This window comes from Oryctolagus cuniculus, chromosome 6, assembly GCF_964237555.1.
Source record: "Oryctolagus cuniculus chromosome 6, mOryCun1.1, whole genome shotgun sequence".
NCBI classification, from domain to species: Eukaryota; Metazoa; Chordata; class Mammalia; order Lagomorpha; family Leporidae; genus Oryctolagus; species Oryctolagus cuniculus.
Window position 1 is genome coordinate 71,158,033 of NC_091437.1, and position 21,344 is coordinate 71,179,376.

Here is a 21,344-nt window from a genome sequence, read left to right on the forward strand (position 1 = left end):
TGTGAGATTCAGTGGGAAATGCACATAATAAAAGTGCACAATCTTGGGAAGCCAACACTGACAAAAATTTCATCGATGTATACATATATATACACAGAGATTTGTATGTATTCAGGTGAAGTATCCACCTGCAGCAAAGGCATCCCACATGGGTGCCCGTTTGAGTCCCAGCTGCTCTGCTTCCTACCCAGCTCCCTGCTAATGGCCAGGGAGAGACATACAGCCTGGGAGACAGGAAGTGATATTTCAAACACCTGGGTCCCTGCCCCGCAGGTTGGAGACACATGCTGCGTGGAGACACTGTACTTGACTCAAGTATTTGGGGACCGAACCAGCAGCTGGAACATCTCTGTGTCTCTGCCTTCCAACCAATGAGTCAGAATTCTTTCAAACATGAAAGCACAGGGGCTGCCACTGTGGCATAGCAGGGAAAGGTGATGCCTACAGTGCCGACATCCCATGGGGCCGCCTGTTCGAGGCCCGGCTGCTCCTCTTCTGACCCAGTACTCTGCTATGGCCTGGGAAAGCAGTAGGGTTTGGCACAAATGGTTTGGCCCCTGCACACTTGTAGGCTTTCGATCGGCTCACTCCCAGCCATTGCAGCCATTTGCAGAGGGAACCTGCAGATTGGAGGTCGCTCTCTCACTCTCCCAGCCTCCCTGTCACTCTGCCTTTAATAAATATATCTTGAAAACAATTAAAATACAAATAATGTACTAAAGGAGTAACTTGAGCCAAGAAAACCAAAGATCGGTCCAGTGGTCATGGTAAAACACTACCACAGAAACCACAGGTGCTCTAAATATATGCCATGATCATGGGAAAGATATCTCATGTTCCTATTTAGACAAATGAACAGACATTGGACAATGTATGCCGAAACTGTGAAAATGTACAGTTTATACTGATATGGATTTGCCTTCTGGAAGCCTGGGATTCTAGGACAGGGTAGGAAGAGAGAACACCGAGTAGGAGCCCCAATCAAAACCTGCCCATTGAATAGCTAGAGCTCTCCAAGAAGAGCACAACTTCCACAGCTTGTCCATGTTAGGTGAATCTACTGGGAGACGAGCATGGGGAATTGATGACACAGCTTCCTCTCCTTTCCCTATAGCCCTGAGATGCCTCTACACCACATCTCCAGTGTCCTACAGATGAGCAAACCTGGGGGTGGTCCTGGCGACACCTAGAACCCCACAGATCCAAAACACTTGACAAACGCTAAGCAGAAAAACATACCAAAGCACGTCCCAATTAACTGCTGAAAACCACTAGCAACACCAAAACCTTCAAAGATCAAAAATGAGAAGCTTCAGCCTGACTCACAAAATCCTTGAGCTGAAAGACAATGCATCAGTGCCTTCAGAACTTGGGAAAAACCATTTCCAACCTAAAAGTACATACATGTTTTCAATCCTACATTACAGGACAGTAAGATCAAAGCATAGTTAGAGATGCCAAGCATCAAAAACGCTTCTGTATGCCATTGCTCAGAACCTGCCAGAAGATGTGCTCCAGAAAATCAAGCATGGAGGGGCCTGCACCCTAGCTCACTTGGTTATTCCTCTGCCTGCGGTGCCGGCTTCCCATATGTATGCTGGGTTCTAGTCCCGGTTGCCCTCTTCCAGTCCAGCTCTCTGCTGTGGCCCGGGAGGGCAGTGAAGAATGGCCCAAGTGCTTGGGCCCTGCACCCGCATGGGAGACCTGGAAGAAGCACCTGGCTCCTGGCTTCAGATCAGCACAGCGCAGGCCATGGGGGCCATTTGGGGAGTGAACCAACAGAAGGAAGACCTTTCTCTCTGTCTCTGTCTCTCTCACTGTCGATAACTCTACCTGTCAACTAAATAAATATAAATAAATACATAAAATTTTTTACAAAATCAAGCATGGAAAAAAAAACTCTGAGGAAAACATGAAATGCAAGATCAAGGAGCACCATCAGCAAAGAAGTGAACACATTCCTAGAATGATGGGGAACAGAAACCCCAGGGTGACAACATCCACAAAGAGAAAAGCATCTTGAATCCACATTGGAGCAACTAGGAGGTGGTAGGGAAACATTCACCAAGAAAATGAAACTGAGAGAAAGTCTGTTAAGTATAGAAATGTTTATGAGACTGTAAGACAATGAAGAAATATGAGGATTCTATGAATGTTCAGCAAAACGACCTAAGAAAGGGTCAATATGGGGAGCAGGTGTTTCACGCATTGGTCAAGATGCCACTTGGGGATGCATACACCCCAGGGCAGAGGGCATGGGTTTGAGTCCTGGCTCCAATTCAGATTCCACCTTCTTGCTCATGTGCACCCAGAGAGGTGGTCAGAGAAGCCTCAAGTACCTGGAGCCCTGGCACACAAGTGCTAGACCCAAATGCAGTTTCAGGCTGCCGGATTCAGCCTGACCCAGCCCTTGGCTGCTGCGAGCATTCAGGGAATGAACCCAGCAGATGGACAATCTCTGGGCCCCACTGCCTTTCACACCAATACGTTTTTTTTAAAAAATCCAAGTAACACAACTCATTGTTCAAGAGCATCATGATAATTAGCACTGGTCTTGATGATCAAGATTCCTTATTGAATTACAATGATGTAAATGCTGCATACTCAACTAAGCAAACCCTGACATATCTGTACTAGGGCCCTGGAGGGACAACCAAAGTTCATTGCCTAGTTGGCAGTGGAGAGTCAGGGGGGAGAGAGCTCCATATTTCCCCATGTTGAGAAGCACAGCACCAGCATGTGAGTTAAGGACCAAGGTGTGGAGCTCAAAAGAAAGCTCTGAGAGTGAAAAGGATGATCCCTGAGAAGGAACGGTGGGAGAAACACCAAAAGGCCTTGATGAACATATGTTATAAAAGAATAGGAGTTTCTGAAACGATCCATTCTTACCTTAGCAAACTCAGACAGCCTGTCATCACTCGTCAAAGACTGCCGACTTGCACAAGAAGCACAGTCTGAGGGACCCACGGCACCCTTGCCATCTTCAAGTTCGTTACATTCACCAGCACCTTCCCTGTCCCTGTCGAGCTCCCAGTCAGGGAAATGCAATTCACCTAAAAAGGCACAAGTTGCAACTTACTTCATTTCAAATCATTAAATGGTTTACAACTACTTGTATTCTCAGTAGTTAGTATAGCCCTGTTCCTGAATAAAGGTTAAAACTACATTCAGACAGTGAAAAAGTTATCCCTGGCCTCTTTTCTAGTCACTTGGTTTCTCGCATCTCTTAACCCCACCCAATCAAACTTAACCACATTTGTTAGCTCTTGGATACCCTTGTCGAGTCTCCATTGCCTGTGCAAGTAACTAGCTAACTGTGCATGTTGTATTTACCTCCTTTCGTACAAACCATGATCTTTTTCACTTCACATCATTAAGGTGATTTTCCTTACCACTAAACAGGGAATGCCCTCAGTCCCAAATGTCCTTGTAAAAGGAGGATATTTTCAGCTCAGAAGACCCAGCAGATATCAAAGGAAATAACTCAGCCAAGTGCAAAAGCAAAAAGAATATTGGCCATCTTCTAGAGAGGCTGTCTGTACAAACCTAACTTGTTCATATTAAGCGTAAGTCGCTAATAGGAACGGTGAGGATGAAAATTACCAGTTCCTCCACCTTGCGGCGCCGGCACACCGGGTTCTAGTCCCGGTTGGGGCGCCGGATTCTGTCCCGGTTGCCCCTCTTCCAGGCCAGCTCTCTGCTATGGCCAGGGAGTGCAGTGGAGGATGACCCAGGTGCTTGGGCCGTGCACCCCATGGGAGACCAGGAAAAGCACCTGGATCCTGGCTCCTGCCATCGGATCAGCGCGGTGCGCCGGCTGCAGCGGCGGCCATTGGAGGGTGAACCAACGGCAAAGGAAGACCTTTCTCTCTCTGTCTCTCTCTCTCACTGTCCACTCTGCCTGTCAAAAAAAAAAAAAAAAAAAAAGAAAAAAAGAAAAGTTACCAGCTTACTTTGAGTGCATTAAGATGTCTAAATAGTCTAGTTAAGCTATCTCTTTTAAGATTTGGAGAAGTACATGATTTCTACAATTCTTGTCTGTATCTATCAACTGTGGTGTGTCCTTCAGGGGATGCCTCACCTCAGAAGACCTCTTTGGGAGTGTCCACGGGGACTGATGCTGTCACTGTAATGTACTGGGGAGACGTTGGAGAAACTCTAAAACTTTCTGCAACACACAGGAACGTCCTCCTCCTCACGACAGAGGTATCTGGACCCAAGCGATAACAGTGCCAAGACTGAGAAACCCTATTTTCAACTGTCTAAACCATGAGGCAACACAAACTACTCACAGCAAACAAAACTGGTGAAAGTTACACTCCCATCACACATGCACTGTTCTAGTCTTGTCCCAATAACCACAAGTTAGCCAGGCAGTAGTGTGGGTGTAGCATTCGGTAGGAGTTCAGAGAACTGGCTTTGAACTCAAGGGGATCTAACAATGAACCCCAACAGAGTTTACACATCCAAACTCAAGTTGTTACCAATAATACCAGTCCTAGCTCTTAGTCATTACTGTAAGAAACATTACATCAGAAAGCATTTCGAAAGGCTTGGCACAGAGGCTAAGCCTCACAAAAACATCAAAACCTATAATAACTTTGAGAATGAATTCTTCGCCCAATAATGAATCCAATATGGAACAAAACCTGACTTTCTGACAACATTAGAAACTTACCATCACTGGCCCCATCTTCTAGACCCAAAATATCCCCGTTCCAAAGCCTCTACATTCTAGAACCGTGTCCATTATCCCTATGTGATTCAGAGTGTGTCTTCACTTCATTTGACACATCGCTTCCATTGGAACTCCAAGTTACGTCAGTCAACACACTGTTACTCTTCGAAGTGAGAGTTTCTGACAATGAAAAAAGAAAACACATCAGTATGTCAGCCACTGTGGTCATTTATCTAAAGGAAATTGTAAGCATGCTACTTGCCACAATCACAAAGATACAAAACTCTGACAATACTGAAAGCAATGTCTTATGTCCAATCCTCTTGCCTCAAGTTTGAAGAACAACCTAAGATTCTTTGAGTTAAGGCCAAGTTACAACAAGAAAAAAAGGAAAACTGGCTGAGATAGATTATCAATTGATAGTAGAAATGAAAGATCTCCGTGAGTGAGATCCCAGGGGAAAGAAGGAGCCATCCAAGAAGGAGCTACCTTCTTTCTCTGAATGCTGGAGAGAAATTCTGCTTGAAGGATGGCCTTATCTAAACAAGGGCAGAGTTTGTGAACTCCAGAGGCATCCATACCCTTAGCAGCTCGTCACAAGAGCCTCGGCTGATCACTGACATCATAAATAAGAGTGTCAATTGTTAAATCAACAACAGAAGTCACTGTGCACTTGCTCCTCCTGTAGGACCTCTGTCCTTAACGTGGTGTACTATGAGAATTCACGGTAAATCTAGCCTTCAAACATTACTTTCCACTTTGCATGTCAGTGTGGGTGCAAGCTGTGAAAATCTTTACTGAGTATAGAGTTGGTCTCTATATAAAGATAATAAAAAATGAATCTTCATGAAGAATGGGATGCGAGAGGGAGTAGGGGGTGGGGTGGTTTGGGGGTGGGAGGGCAGGTAGGTGGGAAGAACAGCTACAATCTGAAAGCTGTACTTATGTAATTTATCTAGTAAATAAAAGCTTTCTATAAAAATAGATACTAGATATTAATAAATAGAGCACAGATATAATAACAATAATAATAACAATAATAATAATAGAAAGAATCAAAACAGACTGAATGCTCCAACATGGGAAGTATTGCATATAGCAGCCTCCCAGAATGACAATGACCTCAAATAACACCCTGGCTCAGAATCAACCCTGAAGACATTCTGATGTGGCTAAAACACCTATGAGAGCATGTCAGGCATGGGAAGACAAAACACTGTGGCAAACAGGGTTCCCCATGAAGCACTTCTGTGGGTAGACCCCAAGAGAAAGAAGTGGTCATCCACAAAGGATACACTTTATTCAGAAGGCACAAAAGAACTTCCTCTTCCCCGTGGCCCTGTCTAAATATGGAAGGAGTCAGTGGATTCCACAGGCTTCCACAGCTGAGGCAGCTCAGGTCAAGAACCTCAGGTGTTCGCTGATGTGCTAATTCTGAAATTCTCAACAGGGGTCACTGTGCACTGACTTCCCATGCAGGACCTCTCTGCTCAAAGAGTTGAGGTATGTGAGTTAACAGTACCACTTGGTCACAAAGATCTACCACACTTTCACGTGAATGACACCATCTATGGATTATAAGCTAGAAGAATGTCTCATGCTCGCAAAAGTCACACCGCCCTTGGGTTCTTCTCCAAAGTTAACTCACTCCACCGCAACAGATACTATAGACATACGTAAGTCAAATCGCAGAAAGCCTTACTTTCATTGAATTCAAAAGCACTTTCATCTCTTGTTTGTTGTAAAAACAAGCCCGTCGGTGTTCTAGTGCATAGTAGGGTAATAATACTTCACCAAACATACAGTCTTTTCTCAAAAGCTAGAAGAAAGACTTCTGAATGTACATACTACAAAGAAACCTTGAATAGGGAAGCGGTGGATGCGGATGACCTAATATGATCATTTAAATGTATGCATGTAGGGCAATATTACATTATACCACATCAATATGTACAGCTACTCTTTGTCAACAAATAGAGAAACACATCAAAAAGGAAATACATCATTGTTCAGTGAAATGCATCTCCAAATGCTCACTCTTTTTCATAGAAGTATATGCCATTCCAAAGTTTCCAAATACGTATAGTATTCAGCCCGTCATGTTTTGTTAATAAGTTCTAGGTAAATTCTACTCCTGTCAGAGAAGATGCCCCTAAAGGAGACAGAGGAGGAAGAGAGGTGGGAGGGCTGCTGTGAAGTTAGGTATGGTGGGAGAATCACTATGTTCCGAAAGCCGTGTTTAGGAAATGCATCAAGTTGGTATAGCTTCCATAAAAGGTGTCTGGGAAAAACTGGAAATAAAATAATCCAGGATTCCATGGCTGGCTGTGCACTGTGTAGAGAAAATCAGTGTCTACAGGGGCTCTTTGCTGTACACCCAGGGCAATGCTCTTTCTGTCGTTTCTCTAGAAGATCCCACTTGGGAAGAAATTATGGACATCTAGTAGTCTATTTTCCTGTCTCGTCTAGTAGTAGAGGGTGCACTGCGCTTCCAACAAATCCAAGGCTGATGCTTGCTTTTGTGGAGTGGGAAGTAAGGGTGTGACAGTCAAGGGATACTCTTAACAAAAGAAACATGGGTTGAGAAGGAATTTAGCCTAATGGCTTAGATGCTTTGATGGTGAGTTCCGATGCCCATTTCTCATATCAGAGTACCTGGTTTTGATACTCATCTCTGGAGCCTAACTCCAGTTTCTTACTAAAATACCTCTGGGGAAACAATGGTTCCTATAACAAGTTCCACGCTATTCACATGGGCGACCTGGGTGGAATTGCCAGTTCCCAGTTGCAGTCTGGCACATCTCAAGGCACTTGCAGGACTGGGAAGTGAATTAGCAGTTGGGAGCTCCTCTCCTCTCTCTCTGTCTCTGTTCCTTTATAATGTTAAGATGGGAAGCGTGGCAAAGGCCCTGCCAACTCGGAAACAAAATGCGTTAGTTATAAATGAAAAGGCTGTTATATTCAGCCACACACAAACCTTAATTCATGCATGGCAAACCAAGATAAAGGAAAAACAAATACCAACTAGGAAAGTGTAGGTGGTCTGCCTAGTATATCAAAACGAAAGAAACCTAACGTACACATTGTTCTTGGAAACGAGGGAGAAATGGCCAACATTCCAACAGAAAGATGGGCAAAGGACAAGGACAGTTGACAGGAAAAGGGACACAAGTGGCTTTTCTTCCAATGGAAAGAGCGCCACCTTTCTCCTGTGCAGGGCAATGCAAATAGAAACTGCACATCTCTCATTTGGCTACAATTCAAGTACTTGGCAGCATATATTGGAATAAGAAGACACTCCTCGAGGAGTGGTAATGAACATGCGAAACCATGCAACCTCTATCAAAGGGGAATCTAGCAATAGAGTTCTACAGTAGATCTGCCATTTGCACTGGCACTGTCACTTCTGGGAGTTAACTCCACAAGTATAGGGGCATATGTGGTTTCTGTGTTTGTGTTGCTAACACTCAATGCCTGAGACTGGATAATCTGTGAAGACCAGAAATTTATAGTTCTCACACCTAGAGCGCCTGGGAAGTCCAACATCAGGGCATCAGCATGCTTTGTCTGATGAAGGTCTTACTATTGCATTGTCACATGGTGCAAGGCTGAAGGCAGAAGGGCCAGAGAGCAAATCAGCTGAACACCACATGGAGCCTGTTTGACAGGGACCTCAATCCCCGGTTTCAGTAAGGCCCAGCCACGACCGTTGTGGGTATTTGGAGAGTGAATTAGTGGATAGAGATTCTCTCTCTCTCCGTTACTTTGCTTGTGTCTGTCAATGTGTGTGTGTGTGTGTGTGTTGTGTGTGTTTCCACATCTCAAGAAAACTGAACGAAGAATCCATCAAAGCCAACCATTATTCTACAGTGAATACTCTAAAATAGACAAAATTCACAGTCTGCTCAGTTCTTTAGAGGTGGACTAAATGCTGATATCATTTAAAGATGATGGTCCTCTTTCTAGAACACAGAAGGAAACAAACTCACCCAAAGCCTAATGACCCTCATTGTATTTTTATTTTTTAATATCTTTCCTGATTTACTTGGAAGATTTCTGGGTTCATATTTCATATTTCTTGATTTAGTATAGAAAGGTAGAGTGACAGAGAGGGAAAGACAGAGTAGTTTCCATTCCCTGGTTCACTTCCCAAATCCTGCAACAGCCAGGGCTGGCTGGACTAAGCCAAAGCCAGGAGCCAGCACTTCAATCTGGGTCTTGGAATTGTGTGGCATTTTGTCATCCGTTGGGGCATAGTCTGTTTCACAGGTGCATCTGCAGGCTCTTCTATCAGAAGCACAGAGGAACAAGGACTCCAAAAGGGGATATGAATGCCCCTTGTGGTACTTTAATCACTGGACCAGATGCCCACCACAAGAGTGATGATTTATTCCAGTCGATGTCTGCTAAGTCCTTTGTATGAGAGCAAATTAGGAAAAGCAAGCAAAAGGAGAGAAGTCACTTTCCCAAAACTGGCTTAACGCACAGCATCACAATGTTCACCCACAACTTCACTTCAACAATGGCCAAGGGCAAGGACAGACATTTCTCCAAAGACGAACAGCACAAGAGCTATATTGAAAGGACACACTATTATTGGTCATTGGCCATCACAAATCAAGTCTGCAATGAGATAGATACCCCTTCCAAACCACCTCGAGGCTATTCAAATTACCATGAACCTGCTGTTGCATTCTCAACGAGCTATCTAAAAGAACCGAAAACAAGTTTGAAAAATATTTACCCAGAAGACTTCACAGGATTCACACTAGCCAAAACACAACCACAGCTCCAGTGTCCATCAGTAGATGAATGAATAAACACAATATGGTCTACTCGTATGATGGAATTCAGCATGAAGTAGAATACAAGTACTGATACGGGCTACCGCATAGGCAAAACTTGAAACCATGGTGCAAGTTGAGGGAATCCAGATACAGCAGAGAATAGTTTATAATGCTAGCTCTATGAAACATCTAGAGCATACTCACAGACCGAGAACTAATTGGCAGTTGCAATTGCTGGGGGAAGGGAGACTGGAAACTGGCTACTACTGGGTTTCGAGCTTGCTTTGCAGGTGATGTGATTCACTATTAGATGGTGGCCGAGGCGGTGGTGGGCAGGACTAAAGCTCTCAATAAACTTGCATACAGCCTTTTGGGAAAATTTTTCTGACTGCACCCACCAGTGAACTAGGGCCTCTCTGCTGCTATAGATTGGCTGGTCAAATTATTTTACTGTTTGAAAGGCAGAGTGCCAGAGAGACAGGCAGGGAGGAGGGAGACAGGGAGGTTGATCCAGTGAAACACACGAAAACCCCTTCAGCTGAAACCCCACAGTATCCACTGTGAACCAGACATGTCCTGTCCCCACAGCAAGTAGGAACAAAGTACAGCAGGTGGTATTGAACACACAGCAGGCCATCAGTACCTTTAGAGCACACCGCAAGTTGGGGGTGCACAGGATGTGTAGAAAATCACTCTCTAGGCATGACTGGTAGAAAGGGATACTTTGGTGACTTCAGTGGAAGAACATCTACCAGAGTTGACCAGGATTTCCTTCTCAAGAATTCTAGGTCTTGAATCCTCCCCCAGAGAATTATCAAAAGCGATGCATGAGAATCTACAAATTCGGTAAGACGATCAGGTTTCTCACAAGAAACTTTACAGGCCTGAAGCGTGTGAAAGCTTATCTTCACATAACTGAAGGAATAAACTTCCAACCAAAATGACATCTTCTTATGGACAAGTTAAGGGACAGCATCAGCATTAGACCTGCCTGACAGGGAAGCTCTATTGCCCTCTCCTGGAAGCAAATCGACACTACATGGCAGCAACACAGAACAACCAAAAAGTGGCAAAGCGCCCCAGGGTAAGAGAAAAGGAAAAGACACATACAGGATCTTCACTACCGCCATGGAATAGAAATCACTTTTACAACTTGGAATGAAATTTAAAGTAAAATCACAGAACTTGCAATGACTATACGGATCTCATGTGTATTTTGTAGCAAGTCATTTGGAACTACATTGCTTCTATGTGGATGAAGTGGAAGTCTAAACTAAATGTTTATAGGTGTGAATAGTTTATAGATTCCCATTGCAATGTGTCAGTAGATACCTGTAGATGATGCACAAAAGAAAATGAGAGATAAGAAGTCATTAGGAGGGGCTGGCACTGTAGTGTAGTAGGTTAAGCGCCCGCCTGCATCAATGGCATCGCATATGGGCACCAGTTTGAGGCCCGGCTGCTCCACTGCCTATCCAGCTCCCTGCTAATGGCCTGGGAAAGACGTACAGCCTGGAAAGACAGTCAGTGATGATTCAAATCCTTGGGTTCCTGCCACACAGGTTGTTGACCCAAATGGAGTCTGAGGCACTTTATTTGACTTAAGTTTTGGGGGACTGAACCAGCAGATGGAAAATCTCTGTGTCCCTGCCTTTCAAACAAATACATAGGAATTCTTTGAAAACAGAAAGCGCAATGGATGGCATGGCGACATCATAGGTCAAGGCACCTCCTGCAGTGCTGGCATCCCGTATGGGTGCAGGTCTGAGTCCCGGCTGCTCCTCTCCTGATCCAGCTCTCTACTGGGCCCAGGGAAAGCAGTGGATGATGGCCCAAATGCTTGGGCTCTGGCACCCGGTTGGGAGACCCAGAGCAGGCTCCTGGCTGCTGGAATTGCATCGGCACAGCTCCAATCATTGCGGCCATCTAGGGACTGAATCAAGGGATGGAAGAACTCTATTATCTATCTATCTATCTATCTATCTATCTATCTATCTATCTACCTACCTACCTACCTACCTACGTACCTACCTACCTATCTATCTCTGTCTGTCTTCTTCTGCCTCCCTGTAACACTAACTTGAAATTAAATAAATAAATCTTACAAATGTACCCAAATGACTCCTGGCCTCGTTCATGACTTTCTTAATTCCCCAGTCTTATCGCTTGAAGCAGGGAGGACTAGGGCTCTTCCTATTGCTTGGAGGACATGGAAAAGAAAGCAGCTCACCCAAAACTCTAGGGATTACAAGCTAAGTCTAATGCCAAGTCCCTCACTTGACTCCCTAGGGAGGAAAATGATTTCGCCCATGTCCTCTGAGATTCTTTCATAAAACACCAAGCAAACCAGACCTGGAAGGAGTCTATTTCCTCAGGCATCCTTAGTATTGCACTCTTCTAAAGAGGCTGGACAATTTGAATGAGCTCAGACCTATTTTCAAATGGATGCCACTCTCTGTGGTCACAATGAAGCTTCCTAGCCAGTATTTGATCCCCCAGCCCTAGTGATTTTCTGTGAGGTCTTTTCCCTATCGATAAGGTGGCCTGTTTCTGGGGCCCTGCATGCTGCAGATGGGAGATCTGATGCCAATTTGGGGGCATGGCTTTCAGGTGAGCTCTCTCACCTTCTCCTGGAGTTCTTGGACATGGCTGCTATCATAGCCAGAGACACTGAACCTGTATTCGGGGAAGATGCGCTTTAAGCTGTGACCTCAACATCTCCCGAAGGGGCAGGATCCACGACTCAAGATGCAGTTTAGAGTCTGTTGGGTCCCTAACCTTGGCTTTTCATGGGTCTCCATACCTTGCTTGTTTCTTTGGGGTTTTCCCGAAGGAACATGCTAGAGTGTTTGGAAATGATACGAAAAGGAGGTTTGGGACCCAGCTGTCTGTCTGTCCGCAGGCTTAGGGCCCTGTCTACATTCAAGTCTCTTGAGGGAGCTGAGGAATGGCACTGTGTTTGTCTCCTTGTGTACAGTTAAGGGGATGATATTGTGGCAGCAGCCCAGAGGGGCCTTGGCATATCTTCTTAAGGGAAAGGCTCCACAGAATGGAACTTTGAAGATGTGACCTCACTTCCTTGGTGATAGAACTTACACTCTGATAGCAACAGTCCTTAGCGGCTCACTTGATGGGAGACGTTCAGGAGAAGACCATGTTCTCTCGTTGCTGCCAATCGTTGCCAGGCTCTGGCCTTTTCCGGCGCTTGAGACATTGGCTCCGCTCTCACACGGGGTGTCTGTGGCCTCTTACTGCAAGGCCACCCCAGGGAACAGAACAGCCCAGGAGGCAGCCCCAGGTAGCGGAACAGGCCCGTCCTGGCAGGGGATCACCTGTGACCCCATCTGGGTCTTCTTTGCCCCTCCCTTCACCATGACAGTGGCAGAAGAAGAGGGGCTCTTGCTGCCCAGCAACACGATTCACGTGTTGGAGCCTCCTGTGTCTTGCGTGTTCATACCCTATTTTGTGGACAGCTGGTTGGGCAAGTGGGTGTTGGGGGACCTCCTCTTGTCTTCTGGAGACCTCTCTGGCTGCACAAGGGTACAGAGGCCCTTACTTTCCCGACCTGGGTAACAGAATGCCTCATGGGGGGAATTATTCTCTGTGGGGACAGCCAAGCACGACACTGATGCCTCCGGTCTGGGCTGCCACACACTCTCTTTGCAGAGCTCCACACTCGAGTCCACAGACAGAACACATGAGGAAGCCACAGGCATCGTCAATGGACACGTGAGTCAGGCCAACAACGTGGTTAATGCTGGTGTGGAGTGAACGAGGGGCCCAGGAGTACCCACGTGTTGGGGCACGAGATGACCACGGTGTGCCTAGAACCACATCCTGAAGGGAGGAACGCCCCTGGCTTTTGGCCTCGTGATCTCCCACTCAGTGACTGACCCCCATCCCACTCTCAAAGAAATCTCAGCCCCTTGGCAACTGGGTGTTGGGAAACTCCCTGTTCACACAAGCATCGTGTGTGGCCATGGTGCTGAAGGTTTGCCCACCTAGTCCAAGAATCCTGTGCAGTCCTTAGTCAGCTCCACTGCCTTCCAGGTCTTCTCCAAGCTTTAGGACTCAGTGATCCTACCAGGAAGGTTTTCCCACACAAAAGGGCAGAGGGTTCAACCAAAAGGCTGAAGATACCACACAGGACTGGAGCCTGGCCCCCACCTGTTCTATTCCATGGGACGACATTGCCCCTGTGGCCACACTTGCATGGCTGCTGGGAAGCACTGGGATTCAGCTGCATTGCCACGGCAGCGGTGCTGTAGGACACAGACTCACTGTCTCTCACGGAGCACAGTCAGCTAGGCTGCTCAAAGCACAGGAGCCCAGGTTGGGCAGCTCTCCCAACAGGAGTCGCTGTTCCCATTTCTGGTGGCTGCATGTCAGGGCATGGCCAAGGTGATTTCTCAGGAGGGCTCATTGCCATCTCCATCCCCAGTTTCATTTCCTATGCTCCCCTGGGCTTCTCTGTGCCCCTGTCGCATCTGCCAAAGAGCACAGCAAGGTAATGGGATGGGGCCCACGCCATTTCTGGGGGTAAGGTCAATCACCTCCTTGCGGACTACTGGCCCAACTGCAGCAGTCACACTCAAGTGCTCTGGTGTCAGAACAACCCCACGTGTGTGTTGGGGATGGGGGCCACAATTCGGCTCTGAAAAGGCAGTGATGCCCTGCTGAGGACAAACTCCAAGGACCAGGCTGGCTGGGGACTGGCTCTACACATGTGTCGTTGTAATGCCTCAAGTCAGGTCACTTGGCAGAACGCCTGTGGTCATTACGCCACAGGCAGACACCTCTGACTATGGCTCTTTTCAGGATCTAGCCTCCCCTGGGGCTTCATATCCTACTCCGCCCACTTGTTTCCATTCTGCAGTCTGGTGGCAAAGCAAATCACACAGTTGCCCTCATTTCTAGCTCCCCCAAGGGGCACGGAATCATCTTTCACTGCTGGCCCCCTCGCAGGACTTTCTCATCCCTCAGTCCCTGTTCGGCCTCTTGGCCCCAACTGGGGTTTTCTCCCAACCCGGGTGTCTGCTCCCCTGTGCTCCCTGGAACTGCCACTGACTCACGTCCTTTCTGGTCCTCCCTAGTATGGAAATGGGTCCATGCTCTACTTGGCAGAGGTCTGTGCCATGCGGACCCTACAGCCAGACACTAAAGAGATGCTGCTGGATGCCCTGGTCCCGGGCCCCCTGGGAAAAAGGATCTGCTACTTCAACACCTTCCTGTGTACATACAGCGACTTCTCCACCATTCCGTATTACTTAGACCAGATATTCGACAGGTGGGTAGCTGCCTTTCAGCACTGCGGTGATGCAGAGATGAATCTTACATGTTTTAGATGACCGAAGCGACTTAAGACATGGCGGGCATGGAACGGGTGCCTTTCTCTGTGGACAGGGCTACTGGCACACTGCGTCACACCTCTTGATTTCCTTTCTCTGCACCCTCACGAACCAATGTTTCTACTCAGGTGGGAACCGGCCATGTGCCTCTATGGTTGGAAAACCTCCCAGATGGCGATCCTGCTTTCCCCTTTTTCAAGAATCAGAAATGTTTTCTTTCACAGGCAGAGTTAGACTGAGAGAAAGAGAGAATGCGTCCTTCTATCTGCTGGGTCACTCCCCAAATGGCTGCAAAAAGCAGGGCTCTGGGAAGCCGGGCTGAGGAGCCTGAAGCTCTATCTGGCCCCCTCAGGGGTGCCAGGGGTCCAACTACTTAGGCCATCATCCGGCACTTCCCCAGGCTCATTAGCAGGGAGCTGGACACCAAGGACAACAGCCAAGACTTGAACTGGCCAACCCTGATATGGCTTGCCAGCATCACATGTGGGCAGGGGCATTGGAAGCTGCTATGCCTTCGTACCGGCCACATTTCCTACTTGTTCCAGCTGCTCCTGTCCTCGATATATGCACAGAACAGCTGCCCTCAGGGTTGGTAGCAGTTGCCCAGACCCCTCATCGACCTGGCAGGTCTACAAGGAATCATTCACTCTACACATATATGGGAAGCCCTTCCCTTGTGCACTTTTCCAGACACTTGCCACAAATCCAGTGAACAAAGCATTCAAGGGCCTCACAGTTGTGGGGAATCCGACCCTCACAGCCGAGATCCTATACAAGTCCTGTCCTGCAGCGGCAGAGCTGAGGCTTGCTGACCTCCTCTGGGAGTAGCTGCAACGTCCCCTACTCTGATCACAAGGAGAACCCCATGTCCCACTAAGATGCGGGGAGATTGGGGTGCAGATGCGGCCTTCTGTCACTCGAAAGAATGGCAGGAAAATGAGGGCTGAGGCAAGGCAGAGGCAGACAGTAGGTGCAACTCCAACTTCTGGCCCCACCACATGCAAAGGAAGTGCTGAAGAGCAGTGCTATGGATAGGAGCAGACACGTTCTGCAGAGGAGCGGGCATGTTGGGGCTCACAGACAACACCCACATAGCCATGCCCAGGGCAGTTGCTTCCAGCTTTGCCTACCCTCCCTGACCACCCAACCCAACCCACCATCCCAGGAGCAACCTACTCCCAAGTCTGCTCAGAGCCGGAGCCTAGGGGCCTCCACCTGAGAAAACCATGGGAATGAATGGGAAGGCACTGAAAGGAACATGAGAAGGAAGCCATCCAAAGGAAAGCTACTGCCGGCAATGCCAGAATCCCTTGTGGGTGTTGGTTGGTGTCCCTGTTGTTGCAGTCCAGATTCAGGACCCTGCTCGGGGGTCTGGGAAAACCAGGGGAACATGGTCCAAGCATTTGGACCTCTGCCACCCATGTGGGAGACCTGGATGGAGCTCCTCACTCCCCGCATGAGCCTGGCCCAGTGCTGTCCACTGCCCATCCGGGGAGTCAAGCAGTGGATGCAAGACCTCTGCCCCGGTGTGTGTCTCTCCCTCTCTCTCTGTAACTCTTGGGATTCACAGTCAAGAAATCGCCTTGGAAAACAGCAAAGCATGGCATTGTCTTTAAGAAGCTAGAGTTCACCGGCAGGCTCCGTGCCCCACCCCACACAGGGAGTCCTGGAAGGGCAGCAAGCAGGGTAAGGTCAAGTCTGACTCTGCTGCCCACTCTCCTTCCCCAGGAACATGGCTTCCTGTTTGCAAAGGTGCAAAGCCAAGTACAAGGCCGAATTCTGCGATCGCACGGATCTCCCGCTTCTCAAGATGAAGGTCGGATCCAAGCAGGTCCGCTTGCCCAGAGGAGACCTGCAGACCCATGCGTGCTTTCTGCGTGTCAGGATGGCCTACCCAAATCCCACACAGGCAGAAGCAGTCGGTAAGATGCACTGCACTCCGCGAGATTCTCTCGGTGGGCTTTGGGGCTGGAGCCCCTTTAGAGGCAATGGGATCACGCCTGGCTTTGGAGAGGCCATTGGAAAGTGCTTGATGTTGCTGACCCTTTCTCTTCTCCCAGCTCCTGCTCTATTTGCCAGGCTGCAGTCATGCCAAACACTGGCTTTAGAGCCAGATTCCCCACTGCTCACAGAGCTAGAACCTCTTCTGGAGACAGGATCCATTTCAAAACTGAGGCTGCCACCATGCACAGAATCAGCACCAAAGACAACTACCAAAGTCTCCTGCGCATGTCCGGGACCTGCAAACAACCAGCCTCGCAAGATGGCTAGCATCACCACATTCCCCGCCAAGCTGCTGGCGGAACAGTTCACACTGATGGACGCGGTGAGCAGCGGGCTTGTCTCGGCAGGGCCAGGCCCGAACACCCCTTTGGCACCAGCCTCCCCACAGCTGCCCCGACCAGAATCCAGTGGCCTGGCTGCAGTTCAGGCTTCAGGTCCCACCACCTATGTGACTGGACCAATGTCTTCACTCCCAAGGCTGCCTTTCTCCCATGGCTGGCAGAGAGGGCACCCAAACCACACCAGCTGCACAGTGACTCTCCAGATCAACTGACATGGGCCTGGCAGAAAGTAGGGCTGGATCTGACCCACAGGGTACTGGACGGGCCTAGGTGGAGGGCATCCAGGTCCACCCACTGCCTTCCCATCTGCCTGCGATGCCACAGCTGTCCTGGGTCCTAGCACACATATCCATATCAAACAGCAAGCACCTTGTTGGAGTTGCCACAGGGAGCAGCACTGGCACAGGGACAAGGACTCCAGGGCAGATGCTGTGAGAGCAGAAGGATGAGATACTGGGCGGGATGCCTGGGAGCACACACCTCTGTCTCTTTCCTCAAGGCTTGGGAGGGTTGGGATCTGGGCTGGCAGGAGCGAGGCGACCTCAGTGGCAGAACACATAGCCCAGCTGCTCCCATGTTGGGGAGCTGCATGCCAAACTACCTGAGCTGCAGCTTCGAGCACTGTCACTTGCCGGGGTGGCTGGGCTTCACTGCATTCGAGCTAGGCTGGCTGTGCCCATGGGATACCCTCTTGCCCCCAGGAGCTCTTCCAGAATGTGGTCCCCTATCAGTGCCACAGCTCCATCCGGATCCAGCAGAACAAGGAGGTCAATGCGCAGCTGCCCCCTACTGTTCTCGCTGTCATCATCCACTACCACCACGTGGCCCATTGTGTTACTACCACGTGCTTGGGGGACCCCAGCATGAAGGCAGCGGACAGGGCCCGCGTGGTGGAACACTGGATCAAGGTGGCCAAGGTAAGCTGAGGCTGTCCCAGGGGCTCCCTCTCTGCACGGCAGGGACGTGCCACTTTGCTTCCTCAGCTCTCAGGTGTACAGTCTGTGGTCACAGATCCTGCCCAATCCCTGGGCTCTTGGGATCCACGAGGTGGCCTGATCTCACTCACTTGTCCCAGAACTACATGCTCACTTCCCGCCTAGGCCCCTGACATGGGTTGAAACCAATCTAGCCCATGTGAGCGTGGCTCAAGGGGGTCCCATCACTGACCTGCTCTGGCTCCCTGGCCAACTCTCTGATGCATGAGGGGGATGTCAGCACAGCTGGCTGAGCCTGGCTCAGGTGGGGCTCCAAGCCACCTACCTGCCATTCATCCGCTCCCTGCCCTAGGAGTGCCTGGCTCTCCGGAACTACTGCTCGGTCCACACCATCCTCTGCGCTCTGCACAGCCACCCGGTACGCCAGCTGAAAACAACGTGGGGAGAAGTCTCCAGGTGGGTGTGCATCCCTCAAAGCACCTGGTGGACCCGGGACTACCCTCAGGCCTAAGCACTAATCCTCCAAGACTCACAGAGGCTGGTATCCTGGGACACAGGGAGAGGCGTGGACTGCCGGGGGCAGGGGTGGGGAGCACCATCTTTCAGCGGCCCTGGGACATGAGGACTGGGTTTCTGCCTCAGGATGACATTTCCATTAGTCAGGCACATGTGGCTTCCAAACTACATACTTGCGCCTGTGCACCACGCAGCACTGGACCTGCCTGGGCACTCCAACTCTGTAAACACTCACACACACACACACACACACACACACAATCAAAACAGAAGATACTACCAGGCAGGGTGGATCCTCTGATCTTTGTTCTTAAACCAAAGGGGTTTGATCCACCACCTCACCATTCCATCCAAATATCTCCTGGTTTTCCCCTCACAACAGAAAAAGTGCCAGGAAATTTCAGCGTCTTTGCACACAGGACAAAAAAGTCAACAGAGATGTGCCCATGAAGGTAAAGTGGGGGCTCAGGGACAGGGGTGAGGGCTTGGCAGGAGGGGAAGGGGTGTGGCTGTAAGGGCATCAGGGCAGAGGGGAGCTTTTGGTGTCACTGAAAGTGTGCTTGAAAAGAAAACCTGGGGTGTGCCTGCTAGGACAACAGGCCAAGAGAGGGTTGTGTTCACAGGTCGTGGCATGCAGTCGGGCTCAGACGGCAATGGGAATGGGCTGCAGCAAGAGCAGCTTGGCTCTCAGAGGGGGCTGTGAGCACCCACAGGTCTCTGGCTCCCATGCTGTTCCTGCTTCCCCCAGGCTGTGAGGTGGATGCGGCAGCAAGGGCTTCCTTCCATCTGTGCTGGGGCCCTAGAGGTCCTTTGGAAACCAGGCCTGCTACAGGGTTCTCTGTTGCAGCCTTCCATGGGGAGGGCTGCCAAGCCTGCCCCACACATTGCACAGCTTGGGAATGCCAGGGGCTGAGCAGTCGAGTGGGATGCCAAGCATTGGGTCTTACTGGCTGCCCTGGGAGCAGAACTTCTGTCTTCTCGAGGAGAGAAGCAAGCAGCATGAGCCTGTCTCTCAGTCTGCACAGGGAGCCTCATGTGCATCCAGGGAGGCAGGGTATGGGGTGCTGGGCCTGGCTTCCTCTCAGGGACACGCTGAGGCACAGGTCAGTCAAAGGATACTTAGGGCAAGGGGGACCTGAGGTGGGAGAGGAGGCCAGCACCCTCTCCAGCTGAGGAGCAGGCACAGGGAGGCGTGGTCAATCCCCCAAAGCCACCTTCCCAGTGGGAGCTGCATGAATCCATACAGAGCACGTTGTGGGAGGAGGGGAGTGCAGGGTGGGCATTATACCAATGGAAGTGAGCCAGACATGCAGGGCTCAAGGTGGTTTGCACAAATGTGGGCCGGTCAGGAAAGGACTATCTCCCTGAACGTGACCCTGACCCTGGCAGATGGCGATCTGCAGGTTGCCCGCCCGGGAGCAGAATCCCCAGAGAACACAGATGCGGCAGCGGCTGCAGAAGAAGGCAAGTGTGCCTGGGGAGGGGGGGGCAGGGGCTCCTGTCTCCCACTGGGGGCCCATGTCAAGGGAGCAGGGCCTTCTGCCTCCCTTGTTTGCCCACGCCCATCACCACAGTAGCTGAGAGACCCCAGTTGAGAGACCAGAGCTGAGGGCCTGAGCTGAAGGGCTCCCAGCAGACTTGGGCCTGAGCTAGGGCTGGCACCCCACATGGTGACTTGTTATCATGCCATCAGGGCTCCCAGGGTTGTCCGATTCTAGAGGCAGTTGGCTGGATGCAGGGAGAATTGGGAAAGGCACTTTAGGGGCGGGGAGCTTCCCAATGGGGAATGTGGCCAGGGCTCCAGCAGCTGGGGTGGAGTGCATCTCAGGGGCCGGGCCTTGGTGGCACCTGAGAACAGCTGCTCACCACCACCACCACCTCATGGCACAGGGAGCCGTCCCCTTCCTTGGCACTTTCATCATGTATCTGGATAGGCTGGACATCGCCATGAAGGACTTCGTAGATGTGAGTGAACTTGCCATGGGTGGGGCAGGCTCCAGGACCCTGAGGCTTGGGGGGAGGGTCCTGGGCTGAGCTCTCAGCCCCCAGCTCCTTGCTGCCCATGTCTCCAGAGGCCTCACAAGCTGTCCCAGGGAGGAGGGCTCACCTGCATATCCCCTCTGAGTGCGGGAGCCTGCAACCAGGTGCCCATCCCTGTCCCCCAACGGTTGAAGCTGCATAGCCAGAGTCCCTGACTGCAAAGCTGCACAAGGTCTTGGCTGAGCCTGCTCAGCCTCTGAGTTGGGTGGCACCCAAGGGAAGGAGAGAAATTGGGCCCCTGTGAGGTCAGGCAGCACCCACATGCCTCAGCCCACCCATCCATTCCCAGGCCTCACTTTCCCTGCCTGCCATCAGACATGGTGGGGACAGCAGTTCCCTGAGCCTCAGCCACCATGTCCCCTTCTGCAGAGCTAACAGCCTGTCCCAGGGACACCTTCTTTTCCTTCCTCTTACCCAGAGGGGAGGGCCAGGGGCTAGTCACAGGCCAGGGGCTGTTCTGATGGACTCTGCCTTCCAGGGAAAAAACAACATGCTGAAAATGACAAAGGTGAGCAGCTCTGCCCTATCTTCCAGGCACAGAGGGGATGGAGGGGTCAGAGATGCCCTGGGCAGAAAGCCCAGGCTCCAGCCCATGCGTGTCTGTCTGCTCTCTCCACTGGGATGGATACACACAGAAGGAGGAGAGCATCCCTAGGGAGGCTGTGGCTAAGGGACTGGAATCCAGGAGAACTTCC

The 21,344-nt window shown here is 50.0% G+C and overlaps 2 protein-coding genes and 1 long non-coding RNA gene across 54 annotated transcripts in view; 2 read left to right on the forward strand and 1 right to left on the reverse strand.

Annotated features, from left to right (window-relative positions):
* Positions 1 to 21,344, reverse strand: part of LOC138850245 (uncharacterized) — a 514,649-nt gene that overhangs the window by 222,314 nt on the left and 270,991 nt on the right. For 48 of the 50 annotated variants that reach the window (XR_011389934.1, XR_011389944.1, XR_011389950.1 and 45 more), the window contains 2 exons: positions 4,679 to 4,858; positions 2,890 to 3,053 (listed from right to left, as the gene is read on the reverse strand). This is a non-coding gene — a long non-coding RNA (uncharacterized lncRNA). Of the gene's footprint in view, positions 1 to 2,889; positions 3,054 to 3,775; positions 4,211 to 4,678; positions 4,859 to 21,344 lie in introns of all 50 variants that reach the window. The other 2 variants (XR_011389957.1, XR_011389974.1) reach the window with 2 other exon arrangements.
* Positions 1 to 21,344, forward strand: part of LOC138850235 (ral guanine nucleotide dissociation stimulator-like) — a 51,822-nt gene that overhangs the window by 10,632 nt on the left and 19,846 nt on the right. The gene's annotated exons all lie outside the window — the stretch shown is intronic.
* LOC138850233 (ral guanine nucleotide dissociation stimulator-like) lies at positions 12,296 to 18,549 on the forward strand. Of its 3 annotated transcripts, none has more exons than XM_070076543.1 (3): positions 12,296 to 12,763; positions 13,132 to 14,752; positions 16,542 to 18,549. In XM_070076543.1, the coding sequence occupies exons 2-3, from the start codon at positions 14,574 to 14,576 to the stop codon at positions 17,368 to 17,370; spliced, it is 1,008 nt and encodes a 335-aa protein (XP_069932644.1). In that variant the 5' UTR covers positions 12,296 to 12,763; positions 13,132 to 14,573; the 3' UTR covers positions 17,371 to 18,549. The 3 variants fall into 3 exon arrangements, with proteins under 3 accessions (XP_069932644.1, XP_069932643.1, XP_069932645.1); XM_070076544.1 differs by having other exon boundaries at positions 12,297 to 14,752; positions 16,542 to 16,735; positions 16,874 to 18,549; XM_070076542.1 differs by having other exon boundaries at positions 12,296 to 14,752.

Coding starts and splice junctions, on each gene's coding strand:
- LOC138850233 (XM_070076542.1), top strand. CDS start 14,574: ATGCTCTACTTGGCAGAGGTCTGTGCCATGCGGACCCTACAGCCAGAC. Junction 14,753..16,541: donor TTAGACCAGATATTCGACAG/GTGGGTAGCTGC, acceptor CTCCTTCCCCAG/GAACATGGCTTCCTGTTTGC.